Source organism: Protobothrops mucrosquamatus, unplaced genomic scaffold, assembly GCF_001527695.2.
Source record: "Protobothrops mucrosquamatus isolate PMUCROS unplaced genomic scaffold, P.Mucros_1.0 scaffold897, whole genome shotgun sequence".
In the NCBI taxonomy this organism is placed as follows: domain Eukaryota; kingdom Metazoa; phylum Chordata; class Lepidosauria; order Squamata; family Viperidae; genus Protobothrops; species Protobothrops mucrosquamatus.
This window is the reverse complement of record NW_015387149.1, coordinates 305,914-322,146: the sequence shown is the minus strand read 5'-3', so window position 1 is coordinate 322,146 and position 16,233 is coordinate 305,914. Positions and strand designations below refer to the sequence as shown.

Genomic DNA, 16,233 nt, shown 5'->3' with positions numbered 1-16,233 from the left:
GGGGACATTGATCATCAAAATGTTATCACCAGTGCCTATGGATGACATTGCTAAATGTTAGACAGTCATAAGCCCTTTATTGCAGAGTATCTATCCTGGGGGTGGGTAATTAATTTTCCCAAGGGGCCACAAGAGAAACTGGAACTGTTGTGGAGGGCCAAACCAATGTAACCTGATTTGATGTGCTCAAACTCCATCACCACAACTCCTCAGGCTGCTCCAGATAAGGCTGAGCACTGAACAGGCTCAGAAAAGGGCTTTCTCTCCTTGCCTTCCTGTGGCCAGCAGCCGACTGAGGGAGTCGACCTGGCTTCTTCTCCTGCCCCCTGTGGCATACTTATTTACATTGGATTTTTAATTTTAAATTGATCTTATGTGGGCTGAACAGGAGCAGCCAAAAGGCCGGATGTGCACGGGGCCATTAAATGCCCAGGTCTGAGCTATAGGATCTAATCCTAAGCAAATATAGATGGGCCTTTTCCACAGCCTGCTTTGATGTCTTTCTCTTAGCTCAGCTGTCAGGAAGATTTCATGGGACTTCTTATTTGCAGAGACTTTGCCCTTGTGGGCCACAGAATAGAAACTCTCACTCATGTCCTCATATGGTGTCCTTTCTATGATGCCCCAAGACGTGTTCTAATCACTCCAATCATTTCCAAATAAGAAGGCCACACAGATAAACGTTACATTTATTATTTTTAAGGGTAACCTCACGTCACATATCAGGTGGCCAAATATCTTTACCAAGTTCTACAACTGCCCAAAACTTTAATTAAATATATGGTTTTATTGCCCTATTTTTTCTTATTCTCAATAATAAATGTGTTAAAGTATTTCTCTTTTTTACTGTACTGTAAAATTACTGTACTGTACTTTTATTGTGAAGTCTAATCAAATATTGTAATAAAGATTTGATTTGAAAAAACATGTCTTACTGTGCTCTACTTTCTGCTGCTTTGGGGGATGTGTGTGAGAGAAAGAAAGAGGGGCAAAATGCAATTTCCTCTTATGTTCAAATATTGCAGAAGTATACTTATTATAGGTAGCATTAGCATTTGCTAGGACTTCTTTGGAACACGTTGCTCTGGATGTATAGTGTGTTAAGGTTTCTTTATGAAGAACTCAAAGAGCAGTGAAGCTCTTCCCCTATAATCTGCTTTCAACTTCTGGGTGAACTTCCTTTAAATGTCAGTATCTGTGCTTAACAGTGAGGGGCAGCTCTCTTTTGAGGTATCCATCCTACTCCATACTATTAATCTTGTACTGACTCAAATGACCTTACTTGGCATGGCAAAGACCCGAATTTTGAATTAGTCAGCACAATGATCTGAAGAATCCATATCTAAACACAAACAGGCTTTGGAGGACATGATAAGGGCTGGAGCAGAACAACAGGAAGCCTGCTTGCTTGAACCTTGTTCATAGCCAGCCCTGAAAGAGAACAAAGTGCTCGTTTCCACCGATAGGCACCATGGCTCCTCAGCTGCTCCTCTGTCTGATCCTCACTTTTCTGTGGAGTCTCCCAAAGGCTGAAAGTAATGGTAAGAAGCTCTTTGTTGGATTTCTTTCTCTCCTTCTTATAATTTGTCTCGCAGTTGCAAGGTCACACAGTCTTTCTCTCCCTTTCCTCTATCTCAGTTTAAACCCACATCAGTTAAGCTTCTCCATGAACATGATGAATCTCTTGAAAGCTTATGCTTTTTAATATAATGTGTTAGTCTGAAAAGGTGCTACCAGACATTTGAGTTAGTGCAGTCATACATACGGCTCTCCCCCTACAACTTTTTTCTCTCTGTAATTGGTTTAATATATTTTGAAGAAGTACTAATCATTTTTTGTGCAGCCACAAATAAGGATTGGGTTAGAGGAAGTCTTCATGCTGAAATACTTATATATCTGCTGTCTTATGTGCACGAGTTGTGTAATTTCATTTCTTATTAAAGATAAAAACAGAAAACAGTGCTATCTATTCTATTTCTGAGACTGCAGAAATATCTCCTGTTTCAGGCGTGGGAGGCAGGAGATGAATAGAGAAGGCTGAGTTTAAGTACCTTCGTATTGCAATTATGTCCACTCAGAAGAGTTAGGAAATAACATATACCCACAATCACTATATGTAATGGTTCCCACCATCAGCAGGTAACTAAGTTAAAAAAAATAGAATTAAAAAGTGCACAATGACAAATGAAGATAACCTTTGAAAAGTCAAAAATGCAAGAATGGCCCCTGTGAAATATGAAAGAAGAAAAGTATCCCAAGTGCCTGGAGAGAAAAAGATTTCCTTAAATTTCACAAGTTAGGAGGACAGAGGAAAACTTGACATGGAAAACTTTTGACCTATTTGTAATGTACTTCTAGACACTTTCCAAAGATTTTTGTGAACAATGAAGGTTGATCGTTCAATACATTGAATGTAACAGAACCTCACTGGGGTTGGTGTGGGGAAATTATTATTTTTTTCAGCCTTGTAGCAGTCCTGGTCCCTCCCTCCAAATTTTCTAATGAAGAATTTTATTCAAATAGCAACTTATTTGTTGTATTTAAATACTTCTTAGATTTATATCATGCCTTCCTTTAGAAGCTCAAAGTGATATGCCCAGCCTTCCCTGTGATGACAACATGTAGAGAGGGGCATGTGTCTTCTATGGAAAGTTCCAGTATTTGTCCTCTAAATATTTGGCTTGTAACATCTGTCCAGGATGTAATTAGAGATGCTTTCATAAATGCCTCTTTGAGGATAGAAATATTCCACCCCATTTAAATAAGGCAATTATCCTCCAGAGGTAGACAATTATTGGACCTCCTCATTTTCAGGAAAGTAAAAGGAAGGGGAGAGTTACTTTCAGATTTGCATGATTCATTACTGTAATCTTACAATTAAAGTAATGTTGGTACTCATGGTTGGTACTTCTTGTCTGGATTACCTCAAAGGGCTGACAGAAGTAGATTATCTCAACCCATTTCAAATTGGCTTTAGTACAGATTATTGGGGTTGAGGCTGTCTTGATTAGCCTGATGGATAATCTGTTAGTATGGATAAAGGGAGTATGGTTGTTGGTTCTTCTTGAACTTCCAGTATTTTATTATTGAGTCAAGCATAAAGTCTTTTTGTATTGCCTGTTTTGACAACAGTTTCAGTGGCTCCATTCCTGACTCTCTGGTTATGTTTAGTCTGTGTCTCTTGGAGTTATTCAAGTGCAGCAATATTGTGGTGTCCCTCAGGGCTGTATTCTATCTCCTGTGCTACATCAAAACACTGAAGAAATTCACCAGGAAATTTAGAGCAAGGTATCCTTGATGTGCAGATCTATTTCTCTATGACCTCTCCAAGAAATACTATGGCTCCCACGCTTGCACCAATGATTGGCTAGATGATGGATAATGTGTTGTAACTGAATCCAAATAAGATAGAGCTGCTGCTTGTGAGAGATCAGGATTGAGAGTGGCAAATCTGCTGTTCCCGTTTTTTGGAATGCAGATGCTTATCTTATTAGTAAGGGAAAGAAAGTCTATTCTGTATTCCTCAATGTCACAGCTATATACACTGGTACTATTCTCTCTTTTTCTTACAAAACCAAACCTTTACATTTTCTGAGGTATTTTAATTGCTTTGGGTTTTGTTTAATTCCTATTTGAACAGGTTTTATATCTCTCTTATTTTATTTATTATATAGTTATAATATATAATATTTCATCTTATGACCATCTGTTTAGAAACTGTTCAAAAACACAACAGTGCTGAAAAAACTGATTTATGACCACTCCTCACCCTTACCACTGTTGAAGCATCCCTGCAGTCAGGGGATCCTGGATTTGCTTAATCACTATGTGATTCTTTTAATGTCTACATGATTAAATGAAAAACCATGGCTAAAAGGTAGTAAAATCTAGTGTGGTCACATGCTGATTCATTTAACGACCACATCATCGCTGAGTAACAGACAGTCCAGTCCCAATTGTGGTCATAATTTGAGGACTATCTGTAACTGTTTTACTCTATGCATTGCATACCTGCCTTGGAATTCTTTGTGAAAGGTGCTTAGTGAATGTTTAAAATAAACCAAATAGCTGTGCCCTTTAATTAAATATCATTTTGTGGAACTGAAGAAGCATGCTTTCTCTTCACAGCCCCCTGCCCTCCGAAACTGCATCTCCCCAGAGACATAGCACTCACTCTCTTAGAGTTCTGGAAGGTTCTTAAGACTTGCGTCTCTTCCTAGACCTAGGTTTGGGGTGTCTGTGCAGCCATTGTTGAATCTTTCCTGCATGTTGAGTAATGTTGTTTTTATCTGGAGAGTTGTTTTTCTGGTGTTTTTAATGTATATATTTCTTATACAAGCTACCCAAGCCTTCTGGCAATTTCAACAAAGTCTATAAATAAATAAATTTGGTCAGTTAGGGTTGATTGATATTGAACATACAGAGAGGCAGAAGATTGGGAAATTTAGTGCAATAGAGGAAAACAAGGGAACAAGAACTTCTGTTGTGGGAACTAAGAAGCAGATAGTATTAGCTTTCTACATCAGAAAATGATTGTTTGATAGATAAGGGGAAAACCAGATAAGCTAGAGACTGGATTATTTTTATCAAAGGTGGCAGAAAAGTCAAGAAAGATCAAAGTGAGAGACCTTTAGATCTGGTACTGTAGTATGGAAACAACTTGGAATCTCAGTTTCAATGCGTGGAGCACAGAGGGCAAGAGTCAGCCTGTAGCAGGTTAAGAATACATACAGTACAAAAAGAGACATCTAAGAATATTCCAGCAATTCAGAATACATGTATATGATTGGCCAAATTTAAGGAAAGAAATTTTCAGGAAGTTAACAGTTTTCAGAACTGCAGAAATAAAAAGTCTGCTTGAAATTATTTACTTTCTATAGGAAATTAAAGGAATGGCTGGTGTGGTACAAGATTGGCTCATTGTTTGAGACATGAAATTTAGGATCCAGAAAAGCATAAGAACAAAGATTCATGTAAGAATTAAATGAAGAACCAAGAGACACCAGAACTGAATAAGTAATGTGGATGATGGATGATGGGTCAAAACTTTCTAAAGAGTCATAGATTGCCAATAACTTTTTAAATATCCAAAATGACTTAAAGTAGCCTCTAAGAACCAATGGGGTCAACTTCACTGGGAAGAAAATTAACTTTAGTCACAGGTTAAAGTGATTGTACCAAGGTCTGGTAGCCATAGAGTCCAAGCCCATCTCTATATATTAAATATTAACAAGAAGAATGGGAAACTGAGAAAAGGATTGTTGTGAAGTTTCCATATCACTGAGAAACAAATCAAGGTAAAAAGGAGAAATGGAGGCAGTGACAGATGGAAAGTTGCAGAGTATCAGCATTAAAAAAGAGACTATGAAGATTAACTGAATGGTTATAGATTATGTTGTACAAACGTAAGTAACAGAAGGAAAAATCAAGGGTTGACAATTCATTCTCAAAACAGAACAGGAACAAGTAAAAAAAAATAAAAACTATAAAATATAAATAAGGAGATATAGTTTTTTTTTAAATTAAATGCCATAGGTCAGTGGTGGCGAACCTATGGCACGGGTGCCAGAGGCGGCACTCAGAGCCCTCTCTGTGGGCACGCGTGCCATCGCCCGAGTCCTAGGCCTTCAGCTGGGTTTTATAAAACCTTTTCGATTTAGGTCTCCGCCACCATGTGCAAAAAAAAAAAGGTTCAATCAATCAGCCAATTTCAACTTCTGGCGGGAAAAAAAAAGATCTTGCAAAGTTGGAATTGATTGATTGAACTTTTTAGTCCCACCCAGTCTGCCGTTACCACTGCAGCCATGCCCACCCAATGGGCCACACCCACCCGGCACCCAACGATGCATAAGTGGGTTTTGGGTTGCAGTTTGGGCACTCGGTCTCTTAAAGGTTCGCCATCACTGCCATAGGTTGTAAAAGAAGTCAAAATAAAGAAAATACTGAATTCTGCTGTGAAACAAACATGCATGGTGGCAGATTGCTTTTGGAGAGAAAGAATAGGTTTCTAAGTTGGAAAGGAAAGTAGGGGATACTCTAAACCAGTGGTTCTCAACCTTTTTAATGCCGCGACCCCAACCGGTCGTAAATCGAGGACTAAACCGGTTGTAAGTCGAGGACTAAACCGGTCGTAAGTCGAGGACTACCCAACCGGTCGTAAGTCGAGGACTTTCCCTGCCCGGGAGCGCCACGCATGCGTGGTTCTGCCCCCTGCGCCGGCCGAGGCGTAGCTGGCAAGCGGCAGAGACGGAGCAGGCCGACCATCAGCTGGCCCAGCCCAAGGGAGGTAAGGCACCCGCCGGAAAAGGGGGGAAAAATGGCGGACAAAAAAAATGGCGGACAAAAAAAATGGTGGACAGCCTTGCTTGGCGACCCCCATGAAATGGTCGATCGACCCCAAATGGGGTCCCGACCCACAGGTTGAGAACCACTGCTCTAAACCCAGGTTGCAAGTTTACTTCTGAATGAGTCATTATATAGAGTATGTACTGCAGCCAGAACAGAGCATTTTGGCTATAAAGCTCAGCTCTCTGACATCTGCAAGTTCTCCAAATATACTTTGGGGCCTCTTGTAATCCCATATGGTGGAATTCAGTGGTTGAAAAGATTTATGGGAAAACTTATGAATCTCATTATAGTAAAATAAGTATAGTGTGTGTTGCTCTGAATGTCCATAGGAGGCTATTTCTATTCAGCTTACCTGTGGTCATGCCTGATAAAACTCTGTTTGTGATCATGTAAGGTTCCCCATAGTTGCCACTCTAATAACTCATTATTTCTCTCTTGCACATTTCACATATTCACACTTACTCACATAAAAAGCTTGTGGAATCCTTCCCGTGTCAGAAATAATGATTTTTAAAACTCAGGACCATAATTTCTCATAGCATTATCCCTAAATATAATTATACAGAATATTATTTCTTGGCTTGGGGGGCAGGAGAAATAGACAGTTCATATCCGTATGATCTTTGTTTTGCTCTTCTTTAGTATTCTTACAAAGCAAAGTGGCAAATAGATTTTTGCAAAGAACAAAACGAGCTAATTCACTGTTTGAGGAATTTAAACCTGGAAACATTGAAAGGGAGTGCACTGAGGAGAGATGCTCAAAAGAAGAAGCCAGGGAGGCATTTGAAGATCAAGAGAAAACTGTAAGTGTGTATCTTTGACTGCTGTCTCTATGTGCTCTTTTGGTGCATGTGTGTTTCTATGCCTCTTATTTCTGTGAGGCCTTCAGAATCAAAATCAGATGGCATGAAATGGGTTTGAAGTATGTCTTCATCATGGAGTATTTTACCAGATCATTTTTTCTGTGGTTCTTTCTGTTGCTTTTGGCTGCTCCATGCTCTTGACTGTATATCTCTACCCATATATATTTCATCCCACACTCTGAGCATCCAACAAAGCTGTGTGTCACCCAGATCAGGGGTCCCCAACCCCCGGTCCGTGGATCAGTGCCGGGCCGCAGCTTACCAGAAACCAGGCCACATAAACAAGCAAAGCCCCATACATGTGATGCAGGCAGCACACAAAACAATGTATTCTCCGGTCTGTGGAAAAACCTTTCTCCACGGAACTGGTCCCTGGTGCCCAAAAGGTTGGGGACCTCTGACCCAGATCATTCTTACACTAAAGTATAAATCTCAGCACAAGAGAACCTTCACATTGCCAAAGAAACAGAGGAAGTCACCCCATGGAGCATATTAAGTAATTAAAATTAAATCCCGATCAATTTTATCCCTGGGTGTAACTTGGGGGAGGGGTGTTGCTCCTCCCTGCAACACCTTATTCAATGGCCAAACACAGGCAGAACATAGGATGGAGTATCAGAAGATAGGAAGGGAAGTATTCAGAAATGAGTGGGGAGGAACAAAAATTGTTGATGCTTGTCAGGCTCTGTGGTGGCTATAGTATGACCTGTTTTTATCTTGCATTTGTCTAGCACTTAAGTAATAGAAACAACTGGTTCTTTCTTCATTTTTCTGTTCTTACCAGTCTTTATCATCTGATCAGCAAGCTACAAGGTGACAAAAATAAAACTACAGATGATCCAGAGATCAGGAGCAGTGGAAGGAATCTTTAGAGCAGAGGTGGGGAACTATAGCCCTTTTATGACTTGTGCACTTCAACTCCCAGAATTCCTGAGCCAGCTATGCTGGCTCAAGATTCTGGGAGTTGAAGTCTACAAGACATAAAGGGGCTATAGTTCCCCCACCTCTGCTCTAGTGCAGTGCTTCTATTGGTTAAGGAATTCTGGAGTTGAAGTCCACTCATCTTAAAGTTGTTAGGGTTGAGAAGCACTGCACTAGAGATTGTAAAGGGAAGAATGTGAAGCAAAATCCTGTCATGTGCCTTACTCATCTTTGCAGCATTTTCCCCTTTTATACAGCAGGCTTTAAGTTTTAAATAGTTTTAAATTTTCAAGCAGCTATGATATAACCAAGAGGCATATTGTGAAGTAATTTTTCCAATGCACTGGACTACAGTTCATTTCATCGCCAGCATTGTTATCAGTGCCAGTTATCGGCATCTATTTGGGGAAAGTTATTATGGGAAGGCAGGGAAATATAAAGCTTTTATAATACATTTTGTAAATGTATGGTAGCACCCTTAGGATATTTACTAGAGGATTTTCAGACAGTAGAATATTGATCTGAGCTACAAATACATATATTCAGTGCTTTTTTTGTAAGAAAAAAGGTGCCGGAACTCACATCTTGTTAATCTTGTATTTAAAAAATTACATATTCAGTTCTTAACATAAATTTAATTTATTGTATTTAAGGCAAATGTTCATAGTAAATTTTACACTAAAAATTAAAAAAAGATTTTCAATTCACCAACGATTTTTTAAAATAAATTATTTACCTTTCACACATAGTCAATCACTGTACACACACACACACATGTCAGTTGTGTAACGAAACATAATGGTCGCTGCCCACAGTAAGCACTCAGCGCGCGACCACACAACCAATCACAAGCCGAGCAGTGCCACAAGCTGAGCAGCGCCATCACAACCAGCGCGGATAAAGTACGCATGCATCGGACTCAACACACAAGCAGCCCGCATGCACCATTTTAATGATTTTGCCGCCGACCTGCCACGCTTGACAGGGCAATTCAAATCCACATGGACCAAACATCAAATTTTCAAAAAAGTTATTTTGAAAACTTGGAAAATCCGTTAAAAAAAAAGGTGCCAGAACTTCGTTCCAGTGTGTTCTGTGACAAAAAAAGCACTGCATATATTTAAAAGGTTGTGCACCAAAACGCATTCACGTTTTATTTCAGACACTTTAAAAAATTATCTTGATAAGCTGAACTTTTGAAAGGAGTTCTGTGCTATATTTGGTAAGATCAGTTGTAAAAAGTGGAAAAAGAGAATTGATGAAGAGTCGGCACTATAATTTTATAATTTTTTTTGGAAAAAAAATTATTGGATCAATTCTTGAGAAACCAGACTTGACAAATTTGCAGAAATGAAAAACTCAGAGAAACCAAATCAACAGATATTCCTATTTTTGTAAGAATTTATACGTTTGTACGAGGGCAATTCAGAAATAAACCTCCGTTTCATTATCAATGACAGACATGCACAGATACAGAACTTTTTTTATACACATTAGAAAATACAACATTACATTACTTTTTGACATAATCGCCATTCAAATTGAGGCACTTATCATAATATCTTACAAGGTTTGAAATTCCTTCTGCAAAAAAAAATCTCCCATCTGGGAATGAAGCCATCCTGTAACAGCATTGTGAAGCACATTGTCATCATCGAAGCAGTGCAACGCAAGCCACTGTTTCATGTTCCTGAAGAGGTGGTAGTCGCTCGGCACCAAATCTGGGCTATAGGGGGTGTGATCAAAAACATGGAACTGCTTCAAAAGTTCTTGGGTGCATCTAGCGATATGCGGGCAAGCATTATTGTGAACCAACATCACACTGGAGGTCCACATGTCCCGACGCTTGTTATGGATGGCCACGTCTTGCCTCATCATGCACATCAGTTCATCCATCGTTAAACATGTGACACCATTGAGGTACGACACTGTAAACATTACACAGTTCGTGATGAATCGCAGCTGCCGAAAGTTTTTTCGCACACAGGAATCGTATTACTGCACGCACTTCACATTTGGCAGGATTTTCTATGGCAGGGTTCATTTTCAATTGATCTAGCAGATGAGTCAACTGCAACACAATCTTCTCCTTCCACTCCTCATTGCCTACTGAACTACTGTGCACGGTGCCATAGGATGGGCATCGCTATCCCTGCCTATTTTTCGCACATGCTCAAACCAAGGTTTATTTCCGAATTGCCTTCGTACTACAGTGGTAGTGGTGTTATATAAGCTATTCCATATTGTCACCACTTAATATCAGAATGTTGTAGGCTTTTTCCCATACTTGCTTTTGCTAGATTTGTATTAATTTATTATCCTGTTGTATTTCTCATCCACTTCTTATATTTTATATTAATCAGTTGATTAACCGTGCTTAAAATCCTGCAAAAAATAAAATAAAAATAAAATTCACTAATAAAATTAAACTCCTCAAAATATTGGAATGTTTGTCTAAACAACCACAGTTTAACCCATTACTTAAAAGGCAACAAGCTCATAAATAGATCAAGATGTGTAAATTCTTGATCATTCTTTTCATTAAAGGACTGTTCATATTTGCACCAACAGAATAGAAAAAGATAACAGAGTTTTTAAAATATAGTATAGAAATAATATATTATAATATATTAGCATTAGTACTTAATTGCTGCTCACTGAAATGTTACATGAGATTCTTCTTAAATTATTTTTGTTTCATTCCCTAGCTTTGTAAATTTTATTTAACACTGCTAAACTCTAATGTGCATATGTATGTTGTTTTTTTTTCTAATCAGGAGAACTTCTGGAATACTTATGTAGGTAAGAGATCATCTGCTTTTGCTTCAAGCATTTTTCCTAAATAATGGTTAAATATGTTCAGTGTATTTGGTGAAATAAATATATTACCGGTACTTTTGATTAAAATTAAGAATATTGTACTGTATATCTATGATAGATTAAAATTGACTGGTTGATCCCCATTTTTTAATAATTCAGATTCTTAAGCCCTTCAAAGCTTAGAAAAAGGCCGGTTATAGTTATTCTAAGGTTATTAGGTATTTATTACTATCCATATACTGGGCATTTCAAAGACAATACATATCCATAATATATGTGGTTATTAATATCCTATTCAAATCAAGTCATCTGGGGAGAACTTCTAATAATTTCAATAATTCAAAAAAAATAATCATTCATTTCAATCATTCAAAAAAAAAGATCAATAATTATTTTTGGGGAATATGTTCTATTATATTCTAAGGCTAGTTTATGTATTCTGATAAAGTAAACTATATGATTTAGTCAAACTGTATCCATCTGTCCACAGAACCAGGTTTTCTTTTCCTATAGAGGACTGAAGTAATATAATTCCATGTGTTAAACTGGCTTAGATTTGCTATATACCTTGTGAGAAAGCTTTCCTGGTAATTTGCAGGTAAACCTTTCCTCTGTGCAGTGTGTTCATTTGGTAAAGTTGATTGATCCGATGCTCAGTATAAGTATTATTCATTATAGCCATCTTAAAAATTCCATTCTTGGTACTGCATTTGAACTTCTTTTCTAGGAAACAATGTAACAGTAATTTGGATTTTTGTTCTGAACATGTAAATACAATATTTCTATATTTTGGATTTTAACTTCTTTTTTTTCATGCTAGATGGGGATCAGTGTTTATCAAACCCCTGTCATTATGGTGGGACATGCAAAGACGGCATTGGTAGCTATACCTGTACATGCTTGGCTGGCTATCAAGGAAAAAACTGTGAATATCGTAAGTTGAGTTGGAGCTACTCAAAAGACCTAAGGGCAAGAACAGAGTCATGTGAGGTCCTTGGGGGTCCTCTGGCTTGCTTGTTTTGACATTTCATCACCCATACTACGTAACATCATCAGTTTCACTGTGTAATGAAACATCAAAACAGCCAAGCTCAGAGAGCACCAAGAACCCCTCATTTCAATCCTGAGCTACAAATATTATCTTTTATCAGAGTCATGTGGCCACACTTCTTCCTCTTCCCCCTCCCCCTCTCCTTGCCAAGATTTGAAAATGTGTGAGATTTTTCCCCCCTAAGTCTTCAGAGACTTCAGTGAAATCTTATGAGAACTGATAGTCACTTAGACTGAAGCATCATAGAGGTCATAGCAATCAAATGAAATAAAATTAACACAATTTTCCAAGGGTTTAACTGCTATCCAAGAAAAACATATGTAGCCCAGATTTAGTTTATGGGAAGTTAATGGCTTTTGTAGGTGAACTGGTGTCTTGAATATATCGTAGCTCCTTAGCAATATTCTTGGTAGAAGTAATGGAAAAGGATGTTCCTAAGTATATGGACAATCAGTTCAGAGATATTAGAATATAAAAACCACCTGGGTGGATCAGGTCAAAGACAACTATGTCTTGTAGCTAACATCCTCTTATCTTATTGATGTACAGCTGGTATACTGTGAAAAAGAGCAGTAGCTTTAATTTGACTACCTCTCTTTTAAAACTGGTCGTTGTATTTCAAGATTCCTTTTCTGATCAGTCATTGTTAGTTCATATTTAATTAATATGTATCTGAAATAGGTGGGGGTTTTTTGCATCAATATCTAAAATTTGGTACTTTGTTACCCTAACTCACATTTTCTAGTTTAAAGGACATTTACCAAAATGGGCTGAATCTTACTCAGGCTGGATGAGAGCACTCGCGTCCCAATATGAAGATGGAGCCATGTACAACTAACTCCCCCTCCCCCCCAAATAGAACCCCAGGTTTAGCTGATAGATTTCCTTTATTTTGTGGAGAAATAAATGAGGCATATAGTTTTCTTCAGTTTGTCCCATCAATAATGGAGGACAAGGTCCATCTCCAGAGAAGAGAGATGAGGTCAGGTTCCTACCAGCATCACTTCTGCTTCTGCAACCAATTTTATAAGCAAGCAACATAGGATTGCTGTGCCAAGAAAATTGGCTATGACTGTCAAAATTTTATCTTTATACAAAGAATATGTTTTTTATCTACTAATGCTTTGTCTATTTTTTTTACATAGTCATACATAAGTCCTGCAGATTGGACAATGGTGACTGTTGGCACTTCTGCAAACTTGATCAGAATGATATTCAGTGTTCATGTGCTGAAGGTTACATTTTGGGAGATGATGGGCAATCTTGTGTTGCTGGAGGTATGACTGTGTTTGTTCAGTTGAAAAATTATAACATTGTATTTTGTTTTTTTCATATCAGGGTTAGCCAAAAGACTGATGTGTTATTCCTATTGGGCTGCTGTAATTTAAAAGTCAGAACATTAAAAAAAACTTAGTTTGACTTTGGTTGTATTATATAATATATTATTTTATTATAAAGGAGAAAGGCAGTATTTTATATGGCAAGAAAGTAACAGAGCTCTATCTATCTCTTTTTTCTGTATCCTGATAGACTTTCAAATCTGACTCCGGTGTAATTTTACTGACACAATTTATCTCTGTCCATTGACAACTAAGGCTATCTAAATATTACTTTAATAGGAATTATTATTACTCTATTATTATTAATTAATCAGCATTCCAAAATGTAGTTTTCAGCAACAGTTATCCTTTATTAAAAGAACAGAGATGGCAGTTATCTAATTTGTTAATAGTTTTCTCACTCAGAATGAGATTATTTAAATGTAAAGGTGTCCTTTTTTGTATTCTTGTTTCTTGACCTCATGTTCTATTGCAGCGGCATCATTTAATTTGAAATTCTCATTATGATTTTTCAGGTGACTTTTCATGTGGTAGAATTAAAAAAGCCAGGGACAAGAGGGAAGCAAGTCTGCCTGATCAAACAGATTTCTCTGAGGCCTACGATGTGATTGACGAAGATAATTATGTTGAATCTCCTACAAACTTCTCTAGCATGGTTCCTACTGTGCAGTCCAAGAATGAAACCTGGCTCGGTAAGGCTGATGATTCGGACCGTGGAGTGAGAGTCGTTAATGGAACTGACTGCAAACCGGGTGAATGTCCATGGCAGGTAAATGAGTTCAGAATGTGTATGTCAGAATACTGACTGATTTACATCCCAAATTTGTTGAAACAATGAAACATACATTACTTTTAATTTCCAATTCTTTTGTAAGGTCACTGGCCCTTGGCAAAACTTGAAAAATCATAAAAAAATCCAATCATGAAAACTCGAGCAGAAGCTTCTTAAAGATACAGCACTTTATTTTCAATCAAAATAAGTCCTGGGTGGGAACACAATCTGAACCAGTGTTAATGTTGCGTTCAGAAGTGCCATACCTTAGAAAGTTAGTAGCATTGCTTTATAAACTTTATTAGCCAATGAAAATCAGACATTATAAGGAAGACATCAATCATTCCTGTATACTTCCTTATTCCCTCCTTCAGTATATCCCATCCATGTACATGTTTCCCATGCTTGCATGAAATTTTTCCCTGACTGCAAACGCTGATTACAGAAGCAAGATAGGAATAGTTAGGCTAAACAATTTCTTTTTGTTCCAGTTACACAACCCTTCATTTTCATATGGAAAAAGTCATAGTTGTGTGTGCATTTAAATATACAGGCCTACATATATTTAAGAATCAATGTTGTGATATAGAGGTAGTCCTTACGACCACAACTGAGCCCATTTCTGTTGTTAAGTGAAACATTTGTTAAGTAAGTTTGTCCCTTTTTACGACTTTCCTTGCCACAGTTGTTAAGTGAATCACTGTAGTTGTTAAATTAGTCAAACTGTTGTTAAGTGAATCTGGCTTCCCCATTGACTTTGCTGATCAGAACGTTGCAAAAGGTGATTGCATGATTCCGGGACACTGCAACCGTCATGAGTATGAACTAGTTGCCAAGCATCTGAATTTTGATCACGTGATATGGGGATGCTTCAATGGTCATGTGAAAAATGGTCATAAGTTACTTTTTTCAGTGCCGTTGTAACTTTGAATGGTCACTAAATGAAATGTTGTAAGTTGAGGACTACCTGTAATGCAAATACCTCACCCTGCTTCAAGTAGAGTAAAAAAATCTAACTCTTAAGGCAGCGGTCCCCAACCCCAGCCTGTTAGGAATCAGGCTGTGCAGCTGGAGGTGAGCAAGCAAAACTTCATCTGCACATGCGTGGGATCTAGGTTGCATATGAAAGCATCCACCAACACCTCATCCTGGAAAAACTGTCTTCCATAAAACTGGTCCCTGGTGCTAAAAAGGTTGGGGACCACTGTCTTAAGGACTTGCATGATCTGCAGACCACTATAGTTTATCTTATAAATCAGAAAGTGGAGGCGAAACTGAAAGTCAATGGTTCTTTTCCATCTGATCCAAGAGTTCCTTTTTCTCCTCCAATATGGCAATTTAGTTTTAAAATGATGGACTTTTTTAAAAAATAAAGCCTAATGGGATCGTTATTGGAGAGGGATTAAACCTCTCTTGTTGGTTGTGTCCTTCCTCTCTCCTACCTGCACAGTAATAAATACTTGATGGGGATGTTTTGTCAGCTAAGGGGAGATTTTTTTTTCTAAAGAATTATGGCTGCAGATGTGGCCATAAAAGTATGGAGATAATTTGAGAATTATGGCTGCAGATGTGGCCATAAAAGTATGGAGATAATTTGAGAAGGAACTGGTAAAAGAGATACAAGAAAGGACCAGAAATAAAGAAGAAAAAGAAAATGAAAGGAAGATTTGCCAATTATTTTCCCAGTTTATATATGTTCATTTATCCAAAATATCTTAATTTTGCTCAAATACATTTCTGTTAATATTTAGGATTTGTACTTGATGCTCAATCAACCATTTATTAGCAACACAGCAGCCATGAAATTTAGTAATCAAATGAGGCTATGATCCTATAACTTGGTACCATAATTAATTTCACTTTTTTAAAATAAACTTTTCAAAAAATAAACTTTTCAAATTATACATACAAGTATAATATAAAAGTATAATATATATGATTTAGTTCCAGGAATAAATGTCCTTTTACTGTACATGTGCAAGCCCCTTGTTCTGAAGGCCAAGTGAATTTTTTAGCATGGCCAGAACCATTCTCTTCATGAGAAGTTAATGAGAGTGACTCTCTCTCTCTCTCTCTCTCTCTCTCTCTCTCTCTCTCTCTCTCTCTCTCTCTCTCTCT

General features: G+C 37.8%; 1 protein-coding gene across 1 annotated transcript in view; it reads left to right on the top strand.

The window, feature by feature from the left end:
* The first annotated feature begins 1,387 nt into the window (after nt 1-1,387).
* F10 (coagulation factor X) overlaps nt 1,388-16,233 on the top strand; it is a 17,892-nt gene continuing 3,046 nt past the window's right edge. Inside the window, exons 1-6 of the mRNA XM_015819325.1 lie at nt 1,388-1,541; nt 6,991-7,151; nt 10,910-10,934; nt 11,773-11,886; nt 13,149-13,280; nt 13,859-14,112. Of these exons, the coding sequence (XP_015674811.1) occupies nt 1,472-1,541; nt 6,991-7,151; nt 10,910-10,934; nt 11,773-11,886; nt 13,149-13,280; nt 13,859-14,112 (756 nt within the window). The 5' untranslated portion in view covers nt 1,388-1,471. The remainder of the gene's footprint in view (nt 1,542-6,990; nt 7,152-10,909; nt 10,935-11,772; nt 11,887-13,148; nt 13,281-13,858; nt 14,113-16,233) is intronic.